Here is a 16,355-nt window from a genome sequence, read left to right as displayed (position 1 = left end):
GGGGGGGGGGGGCGGGGAGAAATCACATAAGCAATACCAAGGAATACCACGGCGGGGATGGGGATGCTTGAGGGGGATGGAAACCCCACCATAGAGGAAAGTTCTCAGGCTCGCGAACAGAAAAGCACGAAGGATGTTCGCGGTTCTGCTGTACAGAACACACGAGCTGACGGCGGCAAATGGAGGGCGGAATGGGTTCGCGAGCAGAACAGCGATTGCGTCTCGCGCGCGGTGTGCGATGTAGAGTGGGAGGTGTTAGGTGGTGGTGGGGGTGTGGTTGTGGCGGGGGGAAAAGAGCTGCGTGGGTGCGTATTAGAACATACGGGCCATGTGCCGCCACGCATCCAAACCTCCCCCGGGTGTGAGTACAGCCAACCACACAAAAAGCCAGCATATGTACGACACACCCAGCTATGCGGTGAAACCCTAGGCGTCGAGACTAAACAGCATGAGCCGGGTTAGCTGAAGCAGGCAGTACGCTGCAAGGCTCCCGCATAAACCTCCCCCGCCGGGTCACCAAGCGGTGAAATCAAGGAACCATGAGGTGTGGGTGTTCGATTCCCAGGCTCTAATACATATTTTGGAGGTGTCTTACGCGGACAATGTCATGTAGAAGACAGACGAACAAATCCAAAATGTCTCTTCACCTGCAGAGTGGCGAGCGCCTGCTCGCAGCACTTGCGAAGGAGGCGCTGGGGCATAAGGCCCTGCTGGCACCCTCCACCACCGCCTCCGCCTCCGCCGCCTGCGCTGCTTCCCAGTCCAAGGGTCGCGGCAGCCCACACGAAGTTGGCCACGTTCTGGGGGTTGAACTCGAGTATTCGCTTTAGAGCCTGCGGGTGGGTGTGGGTGTGGGTGTGGGTGTGGGTGTGGGTGTGGGTGTGGGGGAGAGCATTTTGCCGAGCAGGCAGCTGCCAATGTGGATGAGCAGGGAGGGGGGGAGTCGGATAGATGCATGTGTATGTGCGTGCAAGTGTCCCCCTCCCAACCATCCCCCCCACCGTCCCCCCCCTCCCCCAGTCCTCCTCCCCCCTCCTCCCCCCCTCCTCCCCCCCACCGTCCCCCTCCTCCCCCAGTTCTCCTCCCCCCTCCTCCCCCCCACCGTCCCCCTCCTCCCCCAGTTCTCCTCCCCCCTCCTCCCCCTCTCCTCCCCCCCACCGTCCCCCTCCTCCCCCAGTTCTCCTCCCCCCTCCTCCCCCCCTCCTCCCCCCCACCGTCCCCCCCCCCAGTTCTCCTCACCCGCCCTCCCGGCGTCGGCTCTCACCTGTTCGAACATTGCGGTCTGCAGCCCCTCGTGCACATAATTCAGATGAGCCATTGCCCACAGGGTGTTGACCAAAGCCTGCAGACCGGTGTCCAGGGAGGGCCGCAGCAGGGGAATCACCTTATATATTGTGCAGCGAGAAGCAATGCGCAGACGATCGACTGCAGATGGCGGAGGTGTAGAGGTGTGGCGGTGTGTGTGGCGGTATGCTTCCAAGGGGGCTTGGGGCGCTTGAGGTGGAGCGGTAGGACTTAAGGATGGGGGAGGGGAGGAAGGTAGGGTAAGGGGAGGAGGAAAGCACTTCGTCGCCATGAGTCAAGTGAAGATTGTGCGCTGTGTTGCTGTGGCCAATTTGTTAAATGTTGTTGTCGTGAGGCTGCGCTCGTTGGGAGTGAGTGAGAAACGTCCGGGAGTGAGTGAGCGCATGAGACTGAGGCTCATGCCCGGTGACCGACACGGGGGTGATGCGGACGGCTGCGGTTGCGGGCCGGTGGGGTTGAAAGACCCTTTACGGCAAGAGAAGGGTTGTCGGTTGCCGGTTGTGTGTATCTCTCACACGCGTCGTTGTTTTCATTATTACCAACCCGCCCATCTACCCCTCCTCCTCCTCTTACAGACACAGCTCGTGACGTTCTGTCACGTACACACGCACCTGCGCATTGAACTCGGGTACCTTGCCCACCGACCCGCGGGCCAGCTGGTCCAGCACGTGGGGCCCCGGGCTCCATCCTAATTTGGCAAGCCCCAGCAGGCCGTTGGAAATGTTTTGCGGGAGGGCCTCCGGAAGCACCTCCAGCAGCCGGGTCGTAAGGCCCTGCAGGAGAGGCTCTCCTGGGTGGTAACCTGCAACAGGGGGGAGGGAGAGTATACTGCGGTACATATATCGCAAAATATTACGCATTATGTTTATGCTATATATATAGCATATATGCAAATACATACACCCGCAAAAAAAACGGGAAATACATGAGGGGGGAAATACATGCAGCAAGAGTCAACGGAAATAACTGCCGCCGTACAAACCGGCAATTGTCGGTGGGAGGAAATCCCGTGTGCAAACCCGGAAAGGGGTGGTATATACATGCGAGAAGCGAAGTATTTGCTGCCGGCATCCCAGAGCAAAGGGGGGTAGCGGGGCGGATGTGGGGTTTTAGGGTGGGAGAGCTAGGGGGGCCCCAGTTGAAAAATTAAGTTATATAGGGATTTAATGCTTTGGGATTCTTTCCATTTTTGTTAAAGGTTTTGAGGGTTTGCAAGTAGGCAGTGACGTAATGGTAGCGGTGGTCTTCAAGCGCTACGCCATTCGGTTTTAGATATCTGCATGGGTACATTACCGTGCAGTACGGGCTTTATTAAATATCGCCACCATGATATGTGTCGTACGGCAACCCCTCTCGTACGCTTACCCAGCGTGCCGAATGCCCACAGCGCATTGCCCACGTGTTGTGGTGTGAACTGCCCCAAAGTAACAGCTGCACGGGAGCAGAGCGCATCCATCAATGGGCCGCCGCCGCCGCCGCCGCCGCCGCCACCGGCTTCAGCGGCCCCGTGAGCACCGCTGTACGGCGCCTTGGGTTTGTACCTGATCTTGCTGAGAGCCCACATGCTGTTCGCCACGTTGCGGGCCGTGAAGTACGGCATATATTCCACTACATGCCGTACATGCCATATGGGTTCATTCATCAAAGCGCGTATGCCGCAGGACGGTCGAGGGAGGATGGGGGTATGGGGGTTGTGAGTTAGGAGGGGTCACACTCGTATATGGGGCTTAGGATTTCAGTTCTCCATGTCAATTTTTTAAAGCGTAGTTGTACGGTGAGGTGAGCGGGATCCTACTCGAACGCTCTCTCCAAAGCCTTTTGAGCTCTTTAAAACCCAACGTGCTGCCCGTGCCTCATTTCGCGTTCACCCGCCGCCGCTGCCCTCTTTACCCATGCCATGTATCCCTGTCGTACAACTGCCGTACTCACATGCCATCCGCTCCAGCTCTTTGAACTGCGGATCCGCCATGAGCTGTCGTACCGCCGTACTTCCGGGCGCTAAGCCGCAGGAGCCCAGGCGGTGCAGCGCCGCCGCCACGTTGACGGGCTCGAACTGGGGACCTCGCTCGCGGACCAACTGTGCCGTAGTTGGCACATACATACATACATACAAACAACTTCGATTTCTTTACAAAAGCTACCGGATATTCAGACAGATGCGATGCACCTAGAAGAACGGAGTTAAAGGCAGAGGTGAAAGGGAGAACTCTTCTTTGGAGCAAAACGAATCCTCGTCCCAGAACGGGGCGGGGATTGTAGATTCGTTCGGAGGGGGAGCAGGGAATGGGGGCAATCTAAAGAGTGAATGGCCGTGAGCACACTCCACAACCTACAAACCAGACCAACCCCAATGAGCCCCACACAACTCCCCGTCCTCATCACTTTACTTCCGTCCTACACATACACACACCGATTCGAGGCATCGCAAACTGACGCTTATCCATTCGACAGCTCCCGCATCAATCCCTACATCCGTACATTCGTACATACCGTCAGGATGTTTTTGTAGTTTGTCCCGGCGCCCAGGATTGCTTGGTTGATGCGGATGCCCACGGGGCCGACGGCATCTGTCTGGAATGGACCCTCATCACCGCCGCCGCCGCCGGCGGGGCCCCGACGGTGGCCGCCGTACTCCGTCCGCTGCTGCCGGCCCTTGTCGCAACCCAAGGATCGTTCCTCGCCGCGATGCCGCCCAGGGCCGCCATCGCCGCTACGCTCTTCCGCCGCCGCGCTGGCGGCGCCGCGGGTTGGGAGCGCCGCCGCCGCTGACCTGCTGCCGTGCTCAGCGGCGGCGTTGCGGTACGACGGCTCTTCCCTGTCGTAGGCGCTGACGTCATCACGATGACGTGATGTAGTGGTGTGTTGAAGCCCAGCCGCCGTGGACATCCGCGCTGATACACGGAACCAGCGGGACTGCGGGCTTTGGAGTTCTTCCACCACAGAGGCCAGCGGCGGCGGCTGGTGCTGTACGTCAATCTGCCGACGGCCGCCGATCACGTCGCTGCTGTTGCTCCGCGATCGCTTGCGGCCGGTGTGCCCTTCAACAATATGCTCAGCGCTGCTGCCGCCGCCGCCGCTGCCGCTGCGGCCGCCGCTCCCCGTGACGGCGATGGTTGCGGCGCCGCTACTGCCGGCCCCGTGGCCCGGCTCTTCAAGGAGTCTGTAGCGGGCGGGCGGAGTCGACGCCTCTTCACGCGACTGGCGGCGATCCTGTGCAGGGGGGGGTAATGCAACCCTCCCGCCACCATCGCCGTCGCCACTTCGCCTGCGCTTGCAGCTACTTGGCGCACCGTAACCCTCCACTTCGCCACCGCCGCTGCCGCTGCCGTACCCATGTCCCGGCAGACCCCTTGCCTCTTCGCCTCCTTGCCCTTCCACCGCCGTGAGTCCCTCCTGCCGCCCCACGACCCTGTCAAGCTGGTACGACACTCCTGCAGCGCCCCTGCCGTCGCCGTCGCCATCGCCGCGGCCGTCGCCATCGCCTCGGCCTCCGCCGCCGCCGCCACCACCATCACCATCACCACGCGCCGGCGACGCCGCCCTCCCCGCCATCACCCATTCACCTGGGGGCGAGCCGACGGGCAGCTGCTCCCGCTCCCTCTCCCGCCAGCCGCCATACCGCCGCTCGTACGGCGCCCAATCAAGGCTGCCGCCCAGCCCTCGTACCGTGCCAGCGGCCTCCCTGCCCCTGTCTGTGTCACGTCGGGACTCTCCGTGGTAACCCCCGTCTCGATCCAGATCATGGTCATCGGCCGTCGCCTCCCGTCCCAATCCAGGTCGCCCCGGTCCCGATCCCCCCAGCTGATTTCGGCCGGCCATCATGGCGTCTTGGTGCTCCTGTCGTGCCTCTGAACGCCAATGCCGTACTTGCCGTACTTCCCGGGTCTCTTGATCCCGATAATTCCGGGTTTTGCGTGTATCCCGGCCGTCGAGCTCCTGATTTTGAACAGTTGGATCCATCCGGATCCCGTTCTCCGGGATCTTGCGATCCCGAATCGCCTGGTCCCGGAGCCCCAGATCGTCCTCCCGGATCTTCCCCCCTCGCCCTTCCCGATCATGATGCCATCGGCGATGGCCGCCGACGTCTCCATGGCCGCCATTGCCGCCACTGCGGCTGCCGGGTGGCTCCTGCCATAGCCCCCACGTCGCCTCCGCCGGTGACGGCAACGGCGGCGGCGGCGGCGGCGGCGGCGGCGGTGACGACTCCCGCGACATCCGCTGCGGCATGGTCTGACTCCGTAACCATTGGCCACGGTACGACGACGACGGCCGTGGTTCCGGAGGGTCGGTCCTGCTCGGGGGAGGGCTCTGAAACCTACGCTCCTCGTCCTTTGGTGGTACAGCCCGCGGATAATGCCGCGGAGTGTGGCCTGGCGGCTGCTGCTGTTGCTGCTGCTGCAGCGATGGCGGCGGTGGCGGCTGCCATGACGACCCCGATGGCAGTGGCGGAGGCAGTGGCGGCAGTTGGTCTCTGTTGTGAATGCCTCGCTGAATCTGAGGCGAATGATCGAATATTGAACGGTTTGCAACATTCTGGGAAGCTGGGTTTTGGCCCGTGTCCCTGGCCCTGCCTCTGTCCGTGTCGTCGCCATCTCTAGCCCGACTTGCGTGTGGTTGCGGGTACGGATGGGGGTACGGATGCGGGTACGGATGCGGGTACGGATGCGGGTACGGATGCGGGTGGGAAAGCGAGGGAGACCGTGGGAGGCATCTGGATCGTGGCGGGCTGCGAGGGCTCGATCGCGGCGTGCTATACCGTGGTGGGCTCCGGCGACCTGCGCGATGCGGACTACGAGTCCCGGCGTGCGGCTCCTCACGGGCGCCATACAGGGGGCTGTACGGCGGCTGGCGTTGCCCCTGCCGCGCCGCGGACTTCCTCTCCTGCTGGCGCTGTAGCAACGTCGGCGAATGGCGGACGTGCGGCAGCACCGCGAACCCGAGGAAGCGGGGGGACCCCGCTCCGTGCTCCGCCGAGGCCGCGCCGCTGGCGGCACTGATGCCGCTGACGTAGCGGGGGGCTTGCTCGTCCTCCCGGTGGCGGCCTAAACGATGCTCCGACGGCGGCGACGGTTCCAGGTGTTGAGGTAATTCCTGCGGCTTCCAGATGTCTGCAACCTGGCGATCCAGCCTGGAGCCGACGACTTCTTTCTCCTCCCGCCGCCCGTTGCCGTCGGCGCCCTCACCGCAGTGAAGGCCAAGGCGGCGGCCGCGGTCAATGTCTCCCAAGACGAGCTCGGATTTCCGCGCTGGTGCTGCCATTTCTACCTCCTCCTCCTCCGCCGCCGCCGCCGCCGCCGCCGCCTCCTCTTCCGCTTGGGCTTCTTTAAGCATGTCGCTGCGGCTGGGCACGCAACCGTCGCCGCCGCCGCCGCCGCCAATGCCAGTACGACCCACATCCCCCATAACAATGGCTGCCGCTGCCGCGGCACTAACGTCCGGAATAATGTCTCCGCCACTCCTCGATCCATCTCCCAACCTCCTCGCGCCTGTGTCGCCGCCGGAAGGCCCTTGTCCCTCCTCCTCCTCCTCTTCCTCCTCCTCCTCTTCCTCCTCCTCTTCCGCTCCCTTGTTCTCACCCTCCTCCCCCTCCCCCTCTCCCTCCTCATCCTCTCTGCACCGTAGCCCCTGTCCATACTTTCCTTGCTCCTGCCCTGTCACCTCCCCTTCAGCCCCCATATAACCCGTGGTAACCTGTCGTGTGGCAGCAGCCCGCACTTGTCCTTGATTACGTGTCCCAAGTCTATCCTGCTGCTGGCCCGGTAGCTGCAGCACCCCTATCTGCTGCTGGCCCGGTAGCTGCAGGGGCTGCTGCGATGGGAGCGCCAGTAGCACCCCCTCAGATGATTGCAATGGCGATCCCACAGACGTGATCTGCTCTCCAGGAGTAGCAGCGGGCTCAAGAGCAAACGAAGCAGCAGGCGTCGGCATGGGTGCGTCCTCCCGCCGCTGCCGCTTCCGACCCTGCTCTCGGTCGGCCACTAGCTCTGGCCCTGGCTCATGTTCGCGTCGTTCACAGGATAGCCCTTCGTCGTGCCTTTCAAGCTGGACGTGGGCATATAGGTGCATACCACCTCCCATTAGTGGATGAAGCGGTGACGGTGACGGCGGCGGCGGTCCTGGCGGCGGCTCCATCACGTCGCGCTCAGTTGGCTGTGCTAAGTGCGAATGCGAGCTCTGCTGCTGTGCGGGGCGAGTCAGGTCTTTCTGGATCTGCTGCTGTTCCTGCTGCTGCAATCCTTGCTGCTGCAATTCTTGCTCTTCTTGCTGATGTTGTTGCTGCCCCTCCTGTTGCTGTCGCTCAGGTCGCCGCCTGTCGCGCGCTGGCAGCGGACTTTCTTCAGCCTCTAGGGCAGGCCCCTGCACCGGACCAGGCAGCGCATCCCGGGCCCCTGGAGCCAGCTCTTGTGGTGGTATGTGCGGGGGCGAAACACCGTGCGTCCGCACCGCGCACTCGCCACGTTGCTGCTGCGGCCGCGCCGCGGCGATACCCCGAGGCGCGGCCTGGCCACGTCGCTGCCCGGCGGCGCCCGCATGCTCAAGGGAACCCGCCGGCATCCGGCGACGCTCTCCCTCCTGCACAAGTTCCGATTGCCGTGAAAAAATCCGCGCGGGCCACTTAGCTCGGAACCCGATTGCAGGGGCGGAGTCCTGGCCGCGTCGGCACCTGTCCAACTCTTGGCCCAGCACTCCTTCTCCCTCCCTCCCCCTCTCCCTCTCCCTCTCCCTCTCCCCCTCCCTCTCCTTTCCACGGTCGTGCTCCGGGTTCCATTCTTGTCCTTGGTGGTGTCGGCCTCGGTCCGGACTTCCCACATAGAAACTGCAACTGTCCACGCCCCTGTCCGGGGGTGGGCCCCGGTCCCGGTCCCGATCCCTGTTCAATTCCCAGACCTGTTGTTGATCGCATCTCCGTTCCCTGCTGCGGTCGTCTCGATCGAGACCGCGTCGCTCGCGTCGGGCTGACCCTGGGTGGTGTTCCGGGTGGCAGCGCTCAGGACGAGCAACTTGTTCGGGAACCAGCGGCACATCTCCGTGTGACGTAGCTCGACGATGCCGGTCCCGATTACGATGTGGAGGGCGCTCCCGGTCTCTGTCCCGCTCTCTCTCCCGCTCCCTCTCCCGCTCTCTGTCCCGCTCCCACTCCAGCTGATCCCGCTTCCGCTTTTGCTGCAACTGCCATTCCAAATGCCGCTTCCGCAGCAACTCCATCTCCCGCTGCAGGTACGCTTCCCGACCCGGATCTCGCTCCGGATCTCGATCCAATCCTCGATCTCGATCTCGATCCGTAGCCCGCCTCGATTCCGGATCCCATTCATAATCGTGGCCACACTCGCAATCTCGTTCATTACTCGGACGGGCAGCCAGGTCTCTCGGTTCCGGGTAGTCCTGGAGTCGCACCACAGCAAGGTTGCGAAGGTCGTGTCCGGGTTGTGCCGCTCGCTGTTGCCCCTGCAGGCCTTGTCCATGTGCGTCATGGCCTTCTCCAGCTGCTGCTACTGCTGCGGCTGTTGTTGTTGTTGCTGCTGCTACTGTTGTTGTTGTTGTTGTTGTTGTTGTTGTTACTACCGGAGCCTGCTCGGGGCGTTGTTGCGGTTGCTGCATATCCGGGCGACGGACGTCGTGCTCGTGATGGCCAGGTTGCGGCCCTGGTTTCCGCAGTTGCGGCTGCGGCTGTGGAGGTGGGTGCGGATGGCTGTGTAGCTGCGGTTGCAAGGGACCAGGCGCCACTAAAAGGCCTTTCCTCACACGTTCCAGGCACACCGCCGCCGCCGCGGACGCCATCGCCTTTGCCTCCGCCGCCCCTGACGCCATCGCCTTTCCCCCCATCGCCCCTGATCCCACTGCCTCTGCAGCCGCCGTATCCGCTAGCGCCGTCGCAGCCGTTGGCAGACCTGACGGCAGCCCGCTCCACTGTCGCTGCGGCGGCGACGCTGCCGCCGCTGTACCTGCCGCTGCGGCGGATGCACTCCTATCGTCATCATGATCGCCGCAAATACGAAAATAGCTCCGGCTCTGAGTCCTGTCCAGACTCTTACGCCCTTGTGTGAAACGCAGGCTAAAGTCGTCGTCTACAGTGGTTGTGGCGGTTGCAGCGGCGGCGCCGACGGCGGCGTCAGCGATGTCGCCCTGCCGCTCTGCTACGGAACCAACGTTGCCATCTCCGTTGCCACCATGCCGTTCCGAAAACAGGCCGTACTCTTGGGATGCTTTCGGGGTAGCGAGCAGCCTTTCCAATTGGTCACCGCGGTCGCCGCCGCCGTTAAGTTGCTCCGGCTGCTGCTCGCGGGGGTTGAACCGCTGACTTACTCCACGACCCTCCTGTTCCCGTTCTGCCACCCCATAGACATCATCATGCGTTTGGCAGGCCTTGCCGGAGTACGGCATACAGCCATGCCGCGGCGCGCGAGATAATGATCGTGAGCTCGGCAGCGGCGGCGGCGGCGGCGGCGGTGACGTCCCGGGCTGCCGTCGCAACGGCGAAGCCGTTTGCAAAGGTAGCGACAACTCATGCGCATCGCGGACGCCACCGTTGCTTCCGCTGCCGCCGAATCCTTTGTCGCTGCTGCTGGCACTGCGGCCTGTGCGTTGCCGCCTTCTGTTGCCCTCACCCTGTTCTCCCTTTTCCTCCCCTTCCAGCTCGCCCTTCACTGCCCATAGCTGAGCATGCAAAAGTGCGCCATGCTGGCCGCACGATTGCTGCCGCTGAGACAGTGGCGGCGCCGCGGCAGGGTCGCCGGCTGCCGCCGCCGATGCCGCCGCTCGCTCCGTCATGCCTTCTCCTGTTGTACCGCACCCTCGATCGCCGACGGCTCCGGCCTCTGCGTTAGCTGGAAGGACCGGCCCTGAGCCGGTGTGAATCTCAAGGCCTGGACCAAGTCCAGGACGCAATACCCTGATAACGGCGGCCACAGCTGCGTCACCGGCACGCGCAACAGCGCCGTGGCGGCTGCTGTCCAGTCCAGCGGCGGCGGCGGCGGCATCTTCACCCTTGATCCGCTGACGTTCCTGCTGATCTTCCTGTGGTTCGCCTCTTCCTGTATCCGACTTGACTACGGCCGCAACGGACCCTCGAGGCCCCGTTTCCTGCCGCTCCAAGGCGGAGTCGTGAGCTGCCGGAGGCTCCCAGCATATCGGGGTGTGGCGGCGGCGATGTCTGTTCGGCGGCCGGCCGTTATCATAACCATCGCCGCTGCGGCCATCGCGCGAGTTGCTGCTGCCGCCGCCGCCGCCGCCACCGCCGCCGCCACCGCTTCCGCAGCGGGGATCGCGGGGATCGCGGCTTCCACCACGAGTGCCGTAATCTTGGCCGGCCCTGCCGCAGCCGCCGCCGCTGCCGCAGCCGGCAACAGGGTCAGCTCGACGGTGGTGTTGGCGTCCGCGCTGCTGATTCTCTGTACGGCGACTGGCGCCGCCGCTGACGTGGGGATCCGCGTTCCCGATAGGACCGGCGCCATCGCGGCTAGGACCATCGCCAGGCCGTACACCTTCGCGTCGCCCCGCGTCCGTACAGTTGCCGTCACCGCGGCCGCGGTCGGCATCGCTGCGGCACACTTCACGATGACTGCCGTTGTCGTAATACCCGCCGTACACCCGGCCGATAACGTACCCCCGGCGGCCGCCGACAGAATCACACGGGCGTTCGCACTTCAGCAAATGTCCGCCATAATCATATCTGCCATAGTCGCGCCTACCATTATCGCGCCCAACATCTGTACGAGGGGCGCCGCCGTACTCATGGCGGCCCCGAACCTTATCACTCTCCCTCCCGTAACTTTGGATGTCACCAGATGTACGAGCATCCTTAGCGAGACCTCCATCGTCACGACGATCGTCGTACACGCACCGCTCCTCGGCGTCACGGTTGTGCTGCTCACGGTCCACCTGACTTCGGCTGCTGACGTACTCACGACCTCCGCGACCCTCCGAATTCCCCCCCGCTAGTGCCCCATGACTCTGGCATCGTTGACCACCTTTCCCTTCAAACCAATCCTGCCGTTGAGTCGACTGCGGCACCTGCAGGCACCTGCCCCCGCCCAGCTGCTCCCGCGGACGACTGATACGCCCAACCCGCAATCCCACAAACCCACGGCTGCCAACACCCGTGTCCGGGCCCGCGTCGGCGGCACGCAAGTACGACCGAAACACCGTGTCAGCAGGCGCCGCGGGACCCTGCTCGCCGCCTCCGGGGGCTGCTGCAACCCCTTCATGTGACGTCGCATACGCGTTGCCGGACTCGTTCACTGTGCTGCGAGTCCGCGTCCCTAGAAGCTCCTGCGGCTTCTGCTGCATCTCTTGCTGCTTAGGAGATGGTGGTGATGGTGGGTCCAAGCCATGGCCTTTGATGGTGGCGATGACGGCAGGAGTTTCCAGGTTTCCGAGAAGAGTAGCCCCTGGGGCCAGGGTAGCCGTACCACACTGCATCGTCAAGGCCACCTGCGAACACGGCAGGACCGTTCCAGATACGACATTTCCGGGCCCGGTGGCGGCGGCGCCCCCGCCCCCGCCGCCGCCGCCGCCGCCCACCGCCAAGGTATGGCTGTGTGTTCGCCTCCCTAGGTCGCTGTCCAGGTTAGTGACTAAGGACACCGTGTGGGTGGCGACAGTCCCACCGCCAGCAGCAGCGCCGGTGGTGGCGCCGGTGGTGCCAGCTGCAGGGACTCGATCCGGACCTCGGGTTAGGTCCTCGTCTGACCCGACGCGTTGGGGTCCTGGGCTTGAGGCCGGGGCGCTGCTGCCGATATTCCTGCTGCTGATGACGACGGTGGTGTCGTCAGCACCGCTGTGCAGTAGACGTTGACCTTGAATGAGTTTGCGACCTCCGTGGTCGTCGGCTTGGTGATGTTGCCGCGTACTGGTCGGTGCGGCCGCGAGCTCTCCTAGCCTCCCGCGGCCACGAGGGGAGGACTCCCCGTCGCCCCCAGGGGCCCCGCTGCCATCTTCAGTAACGTCATCACCAGAATTGTTATCTAGGTAGTCAACAGGGCGGCAGGCAGCGCTTATGGCGCCGTTAACGATCGCGGCGGCTGCGGAGAGGGTGGCGGTGGTGGTGGCGGTGGTGGTGGCGGTGGTGGCGTCTTCTGGCTTGGCTGTGCGTGGCGACGCTGATTGATCTTGCGGAGGATCGGGTAGCGCACGTCCCGTTGTGTAAAATTGAGCCATAAAGGTGGTGGTGTGGTGCTGGTGGTCCTGGTGGTTGCTGTGGTGATAATATGATGATGTGGCGTTTGGGCCAAGGATAAAATTCCAGACGGCAGTAGGAGCGACCGTGTGCGCGTGCGCAGCGAGCGCGATGTTGGAGAATCGGCTGGGCTTCAGCGCGTTGTGATAATATTGACGACGGTGAGTAGGATGACGATGGTGACCACGCGGGATATCAATGGCTGTGGTGATGATGACCGCGATAAGCTGCGTTGTTTGTTTGACTAACACTGAACAGGAACGGAACAGGTGGATGCAGACAAGCACATGTTAGTTGTGGAAGACGAAAGAATAACAGGTATTTGCAACCCTTTCCTAAGGTGCAAAGCTCTTCCAGCTGGTTGGCCGCAACGTAAGACGAAGCAGGTGTGCCGACTCCGGCCGCTGCTGCAGCTCGTAAGACATAGAAGAAAAAGTCCCCAGAAAACCTCCGCTTAGATTAACCAGGTGGTGTTGTGGTCAAGAAAGGAGCAACTTTGACCCCCTTCCCGCTTTGAAACAGGGTTGAGGACCCCTGCTTTGGAACTTTTTCAGCCGCTCCTGGCCTTGGACTTACAGGTGACAGAAAGCTCGACCGGTATCTCTGAAGCAAGTGGAGGTATATTGGATTGAACAGAGGCTTGCGAGATGAAAGCCAGAACCAGTCTGACCTTGGCTTGATGGATCTTGATGGAAATAATGATGGCGTCCGGGGAGAGCGCCCTGAGCTGAAAGTCACAAATGACAGGTCTATGAGCCTCTGTCAAAATTGCATGCTTGGGTCAACTATTCGCTTTGGGAACTGGTGGCGATGATACTGCGAAAGATGCTGGCCTGCTTGGCGGGAAACCTTAATCGCTGCAGGAGCTGGCGAGCTAATGAAAAGTTGTCAAGTGCTAAGGATTAACAACTTTTGCGGAATTTAGTCCTTACCATGCAACGCTACATGTGTTCAGCTGTTCGCTGTATGCTGCCATCGTGAAAATCCTGACCCGTGGGTCTGTTTGCACTTTGCAAGTAGTAGTTCGGGTCTGTAACCCCATGATGCCACGGTGGCGTTTTCCATTCAAACGTCAAAAATGCCAGGCGTGATAAGAAGTCTTGGTTCATAATACCTATCTATCAGGTATTTGCCCCATGTCCGCATGCCTTCGGCGCACATATCGTTATGCCTTGTACACAAGAACCGGTATATTTGCACGCCGCAATCCGACGTGCTATGGGTTAGGCACCTAAGGGTTAAAGTTTTAGTGCCATGGTATCTTCACTTTCGTTCCTACCTTGCATTTCGCTGATGCCGAGATATCTGCGGTACTTGTTTTGTTTTTGGCTTCGACGCACCTCCATCGTTGATAAATGATGGCCTCAAAAAGTCGTCACGTCTTTGTAATCCAGAGAACAACATAATTTTTCCGCGTAGGACAGAAAGGGACAGCAGCGCAGTCGTACGGATCTCAGTCATCCTGAAAGAGCCCCGCCCGGCCGTCAGGGCGATGGATTCAGGGCGATGACCTGGATCCACTTCGCCTTGCACTTTTTGATACAGGGCGATGGATGACGTATAACAAAGGTCACACTTGGCAAGAGAACATAAGCCTGCCAACTGAAAACAATTCAGTATTCCTTTAATGAATAAAAGGAATGAAATGCTGCTAAAACATCCAGTGTTGGAAAACGTAGGTGGCGCCGCAATGCTCACCCTCTGATCCACATAATGCCTTGAGGAATCATAAGACATGATTGGATGGCGTCCCAGTAGCTTAAGTACTCAGTCCATTGCTGGCACAGCAAGCTGACGTATGGATGCGCGGGAAGCCCATGACCCAATCTCTTGCCGTTCCGGACATAGGGACCAGGGACATAGTCTGGTGGCTTTGTAAGTATCGCTAACCGTCTTGCCATGGGAATCCCTACTTTTCCGAAAGGTATCTGCGCATTTTTTCGTGCGCAATCGGGCTCGCTCCCGTGTGCCTGGCCTGGTAGCATCCGCCTGCCGCCACCGCCGCCGCGGCCTTGTGAACGCTTTCCCTAGACATCCTCTGCTAACCATGCAAGATATCGCGCCGTGTTAAACGCGAATCGGAACGGGGTTCACCTTCCACAAGCAAATGTGCTATGGCCATTGGAAAAGCCTTAGCCTATCCACCGTAAACATGAATTCAGTGTATATGTTGTATTCTGGGCATACCACGGGATCTGCATCTGCCAATAGGTACTTTTCTGAAGTTGTGGTATAACATTATGTGTCTGTCATGTACCGTGCGAGCGGAGAAGGTAAGCTTGTTAATGCTGTTGAGCTCTTTGAACTTGTAGACAGCCACCTCTGACTTCCGGTGGTCAGTCCGGGTTCCATGCGGGCGGCCGTGTACGGTATAATCATCATGCATGCAAGCGTCTCCTGTGACCGCAGGCCAGCTTGCAATCGACCCAGGACATCTCTGGGCTCAGAGTCCTTCCACCGCGATACCAGGATTTGCAATGTCATTTGCTTTGCTCTCAGGGCATGAGATGCATCAGCTTGGGGGTGGTAAATGGTGCATGTGCGACTGCGTGCCATCACAACGTTTGTCAACAACAACGCGACCGCAGGTTAAACGTCTGCGGGCACGTATAGTTTTTCAAGGGCAGTCTGGTGTGTTATTGCACAAGGTAGAAAAGGTTCCGGGGTACTGTGCCAGTACAGGGTTATCATTCTCAGTACATCGATGAACTGCACAGAACTGCCTTAACCGCAAGCCCTGAGACCTCCTTAAGGCCAGAGGCGGCCATCATAGCCAGAAGGCACGTGAACAATAAGATAATCTAGACGATATGTAGGAGAGGACGGGACATAAAGGTAAGGAGAAATTGAGCCAAGCTAATACACACGAGCAAATTTAGAGCAAGCGACCCTAGCCTCCGCCAGCTAGCACAATTCTTCTTAGACCGCGTTGGTATTGTGAGACATCTAGCATTGGATACTCTCCAACTCTAGGATTCCAATAAATGTCATCCATTAGTCAATTGCACACTTGCGCCATTAATCCATCTGATTCATCGTTCAAGTAATACCCTTGCTTAAGTACTTTTTTTATCTGGGTAGCCTGAGGGTGTTTCCTGCCATTCTGCATCCTTTACAGAATCTGAAAAGCATCATCCCTTATTGGGAACCTTCGGCTGGGAGCGTTGCCGTACAACAATGGCTTTATGGCCACTCCTAATCTTGGCCACTTCTAATTACGGCACCCTGACATAGCTACATGGCAGCCTGACATCCCTATTGCATTTCATAATACACTTGTCACTTCGTAAAGCACTCTACTTGTGTCGCGTCGTGCGTGCGGATAATCGTCGAATACCGTCCCTTATGTTCAGTCCTTCTTCTTATGCACTTTGAGAGCCATCCTATAAAAACGGCGCAAGCGGAATCATTTGACTTGGCACGGTTGAGACCGCCTGTGCGCGGATTTACCGGGGGCGGTCGAGGTCTGAGGCCATCTTTTGGAGGCAAGCCAAAGGTACTTGCATATAATTGCTTTTATATGGATTGGACCGTGCAGCTTTCTTTTCTTAGCTGCTTTGCGGGAGTCCTTACAGGCTTTGCCGACGTACTTTTGGCATTGAAATTTGATATGAGCAACCTGCCAAATATTTAAACTATTTTGCAGGATATTGCTTGTGCGGCTGGCGGGGGCCTTCGCGCTTAAAGGGAGTTTGGGCTGTCCAAACGTTTGCGGCCTACGGTCGGCTGCCGTCATTAAGCGCGCCGAATTAGTATCTTACTGATCGCGCCTTCGAGTCGCCTTTAATACATCACCATCTTGTTTATATGGAAATGATTTGCGAGCAGCTGCACCGTCAGTCGGGCGCGTGGTCGCGCCTGCCATCAGCTTCAT

At 60.3% G+C, this 16,355-nt stretch overlaps 1 protein-coding gene across 1 annotated transcript in view; it reads right to left on the bottom strand.

Moving 5' to 3' along the window:
* VOLCADRAFT_104026 (uncharacterized protein) overlaps positions 1 to 14,211 on the bottom strand; it is a gene marked incomplete at its 5' end in the record, with an annotated part of 21,691 nt that extends 7,480 nt beyond the window's left edge. Inside the window, 12 exons of the mRNA XM_002948653.1 lie at positions 648 to 833; positions 1,265 to 1,342; positions 1,917 to 2,107; positions 2,671 to 2,736; positions 3,235 to 3,382; positions 3,796 to 5,675; positions 6,123 to 7,485; positions 7,750 to 8,688; positions 9,376 to 10,392; positions 10,723 to 12,326; positions 13,822 to 13,943; positions 14,180 to 14,211. Coding sequence (XP_002948699.1) covers positions 648 to 833; positions 1,265 to 1,342; positions 1,917 to 2,107; positions 2,671 to 2,736; positions 3,235 to 3,382; positions 3,796 to 5,675; positions 6,123 to 7,485; positions 7,750 to 8,688; positions 9,376 to 10,392; positions 10,723 to 12,326; positions 13,822 to 13,943; positions 14,180 to 14,211 — 7,626 coding nt within the window. The remainder of the gene's footprint in view (positions 1 to 647; positions 834 to 1,264; positions 1,343 to 1,916; positions 2,108 to 2,670; positions 2,737 to 3,234; positions 3,383 to 3,795; positions 5,676 to 6,122; positions 7,486 to 7,749; positions 8,689 to 9,375; positions 10,393 to 10,722; positions 12,327 to 13,821; positions 13,944 to 14,179) is intronic.
* Between the last annotated feature and the right edge of the window lie 2,144 nt (positions 14,212 to 16,355).

This window comes from Volvox carteri (genome assembly GCF_000143455.1).
Source record: "Volvox carteri f. nagariensis unplaced genomic scaffold VOLCAscaffold_11, whole genome shotgun sequence".
NCBI lineage: Eukaryota > Viridiplantae > Chlorophyta > Chlorophyceae > Chlamydomonadales > Volvocaceae > Volvox > Volvox carteri.
Note: the sequence above shows the minus strand (reverse complement) of the source record. Positions and strands in the feature narration are given on the sequence as shown.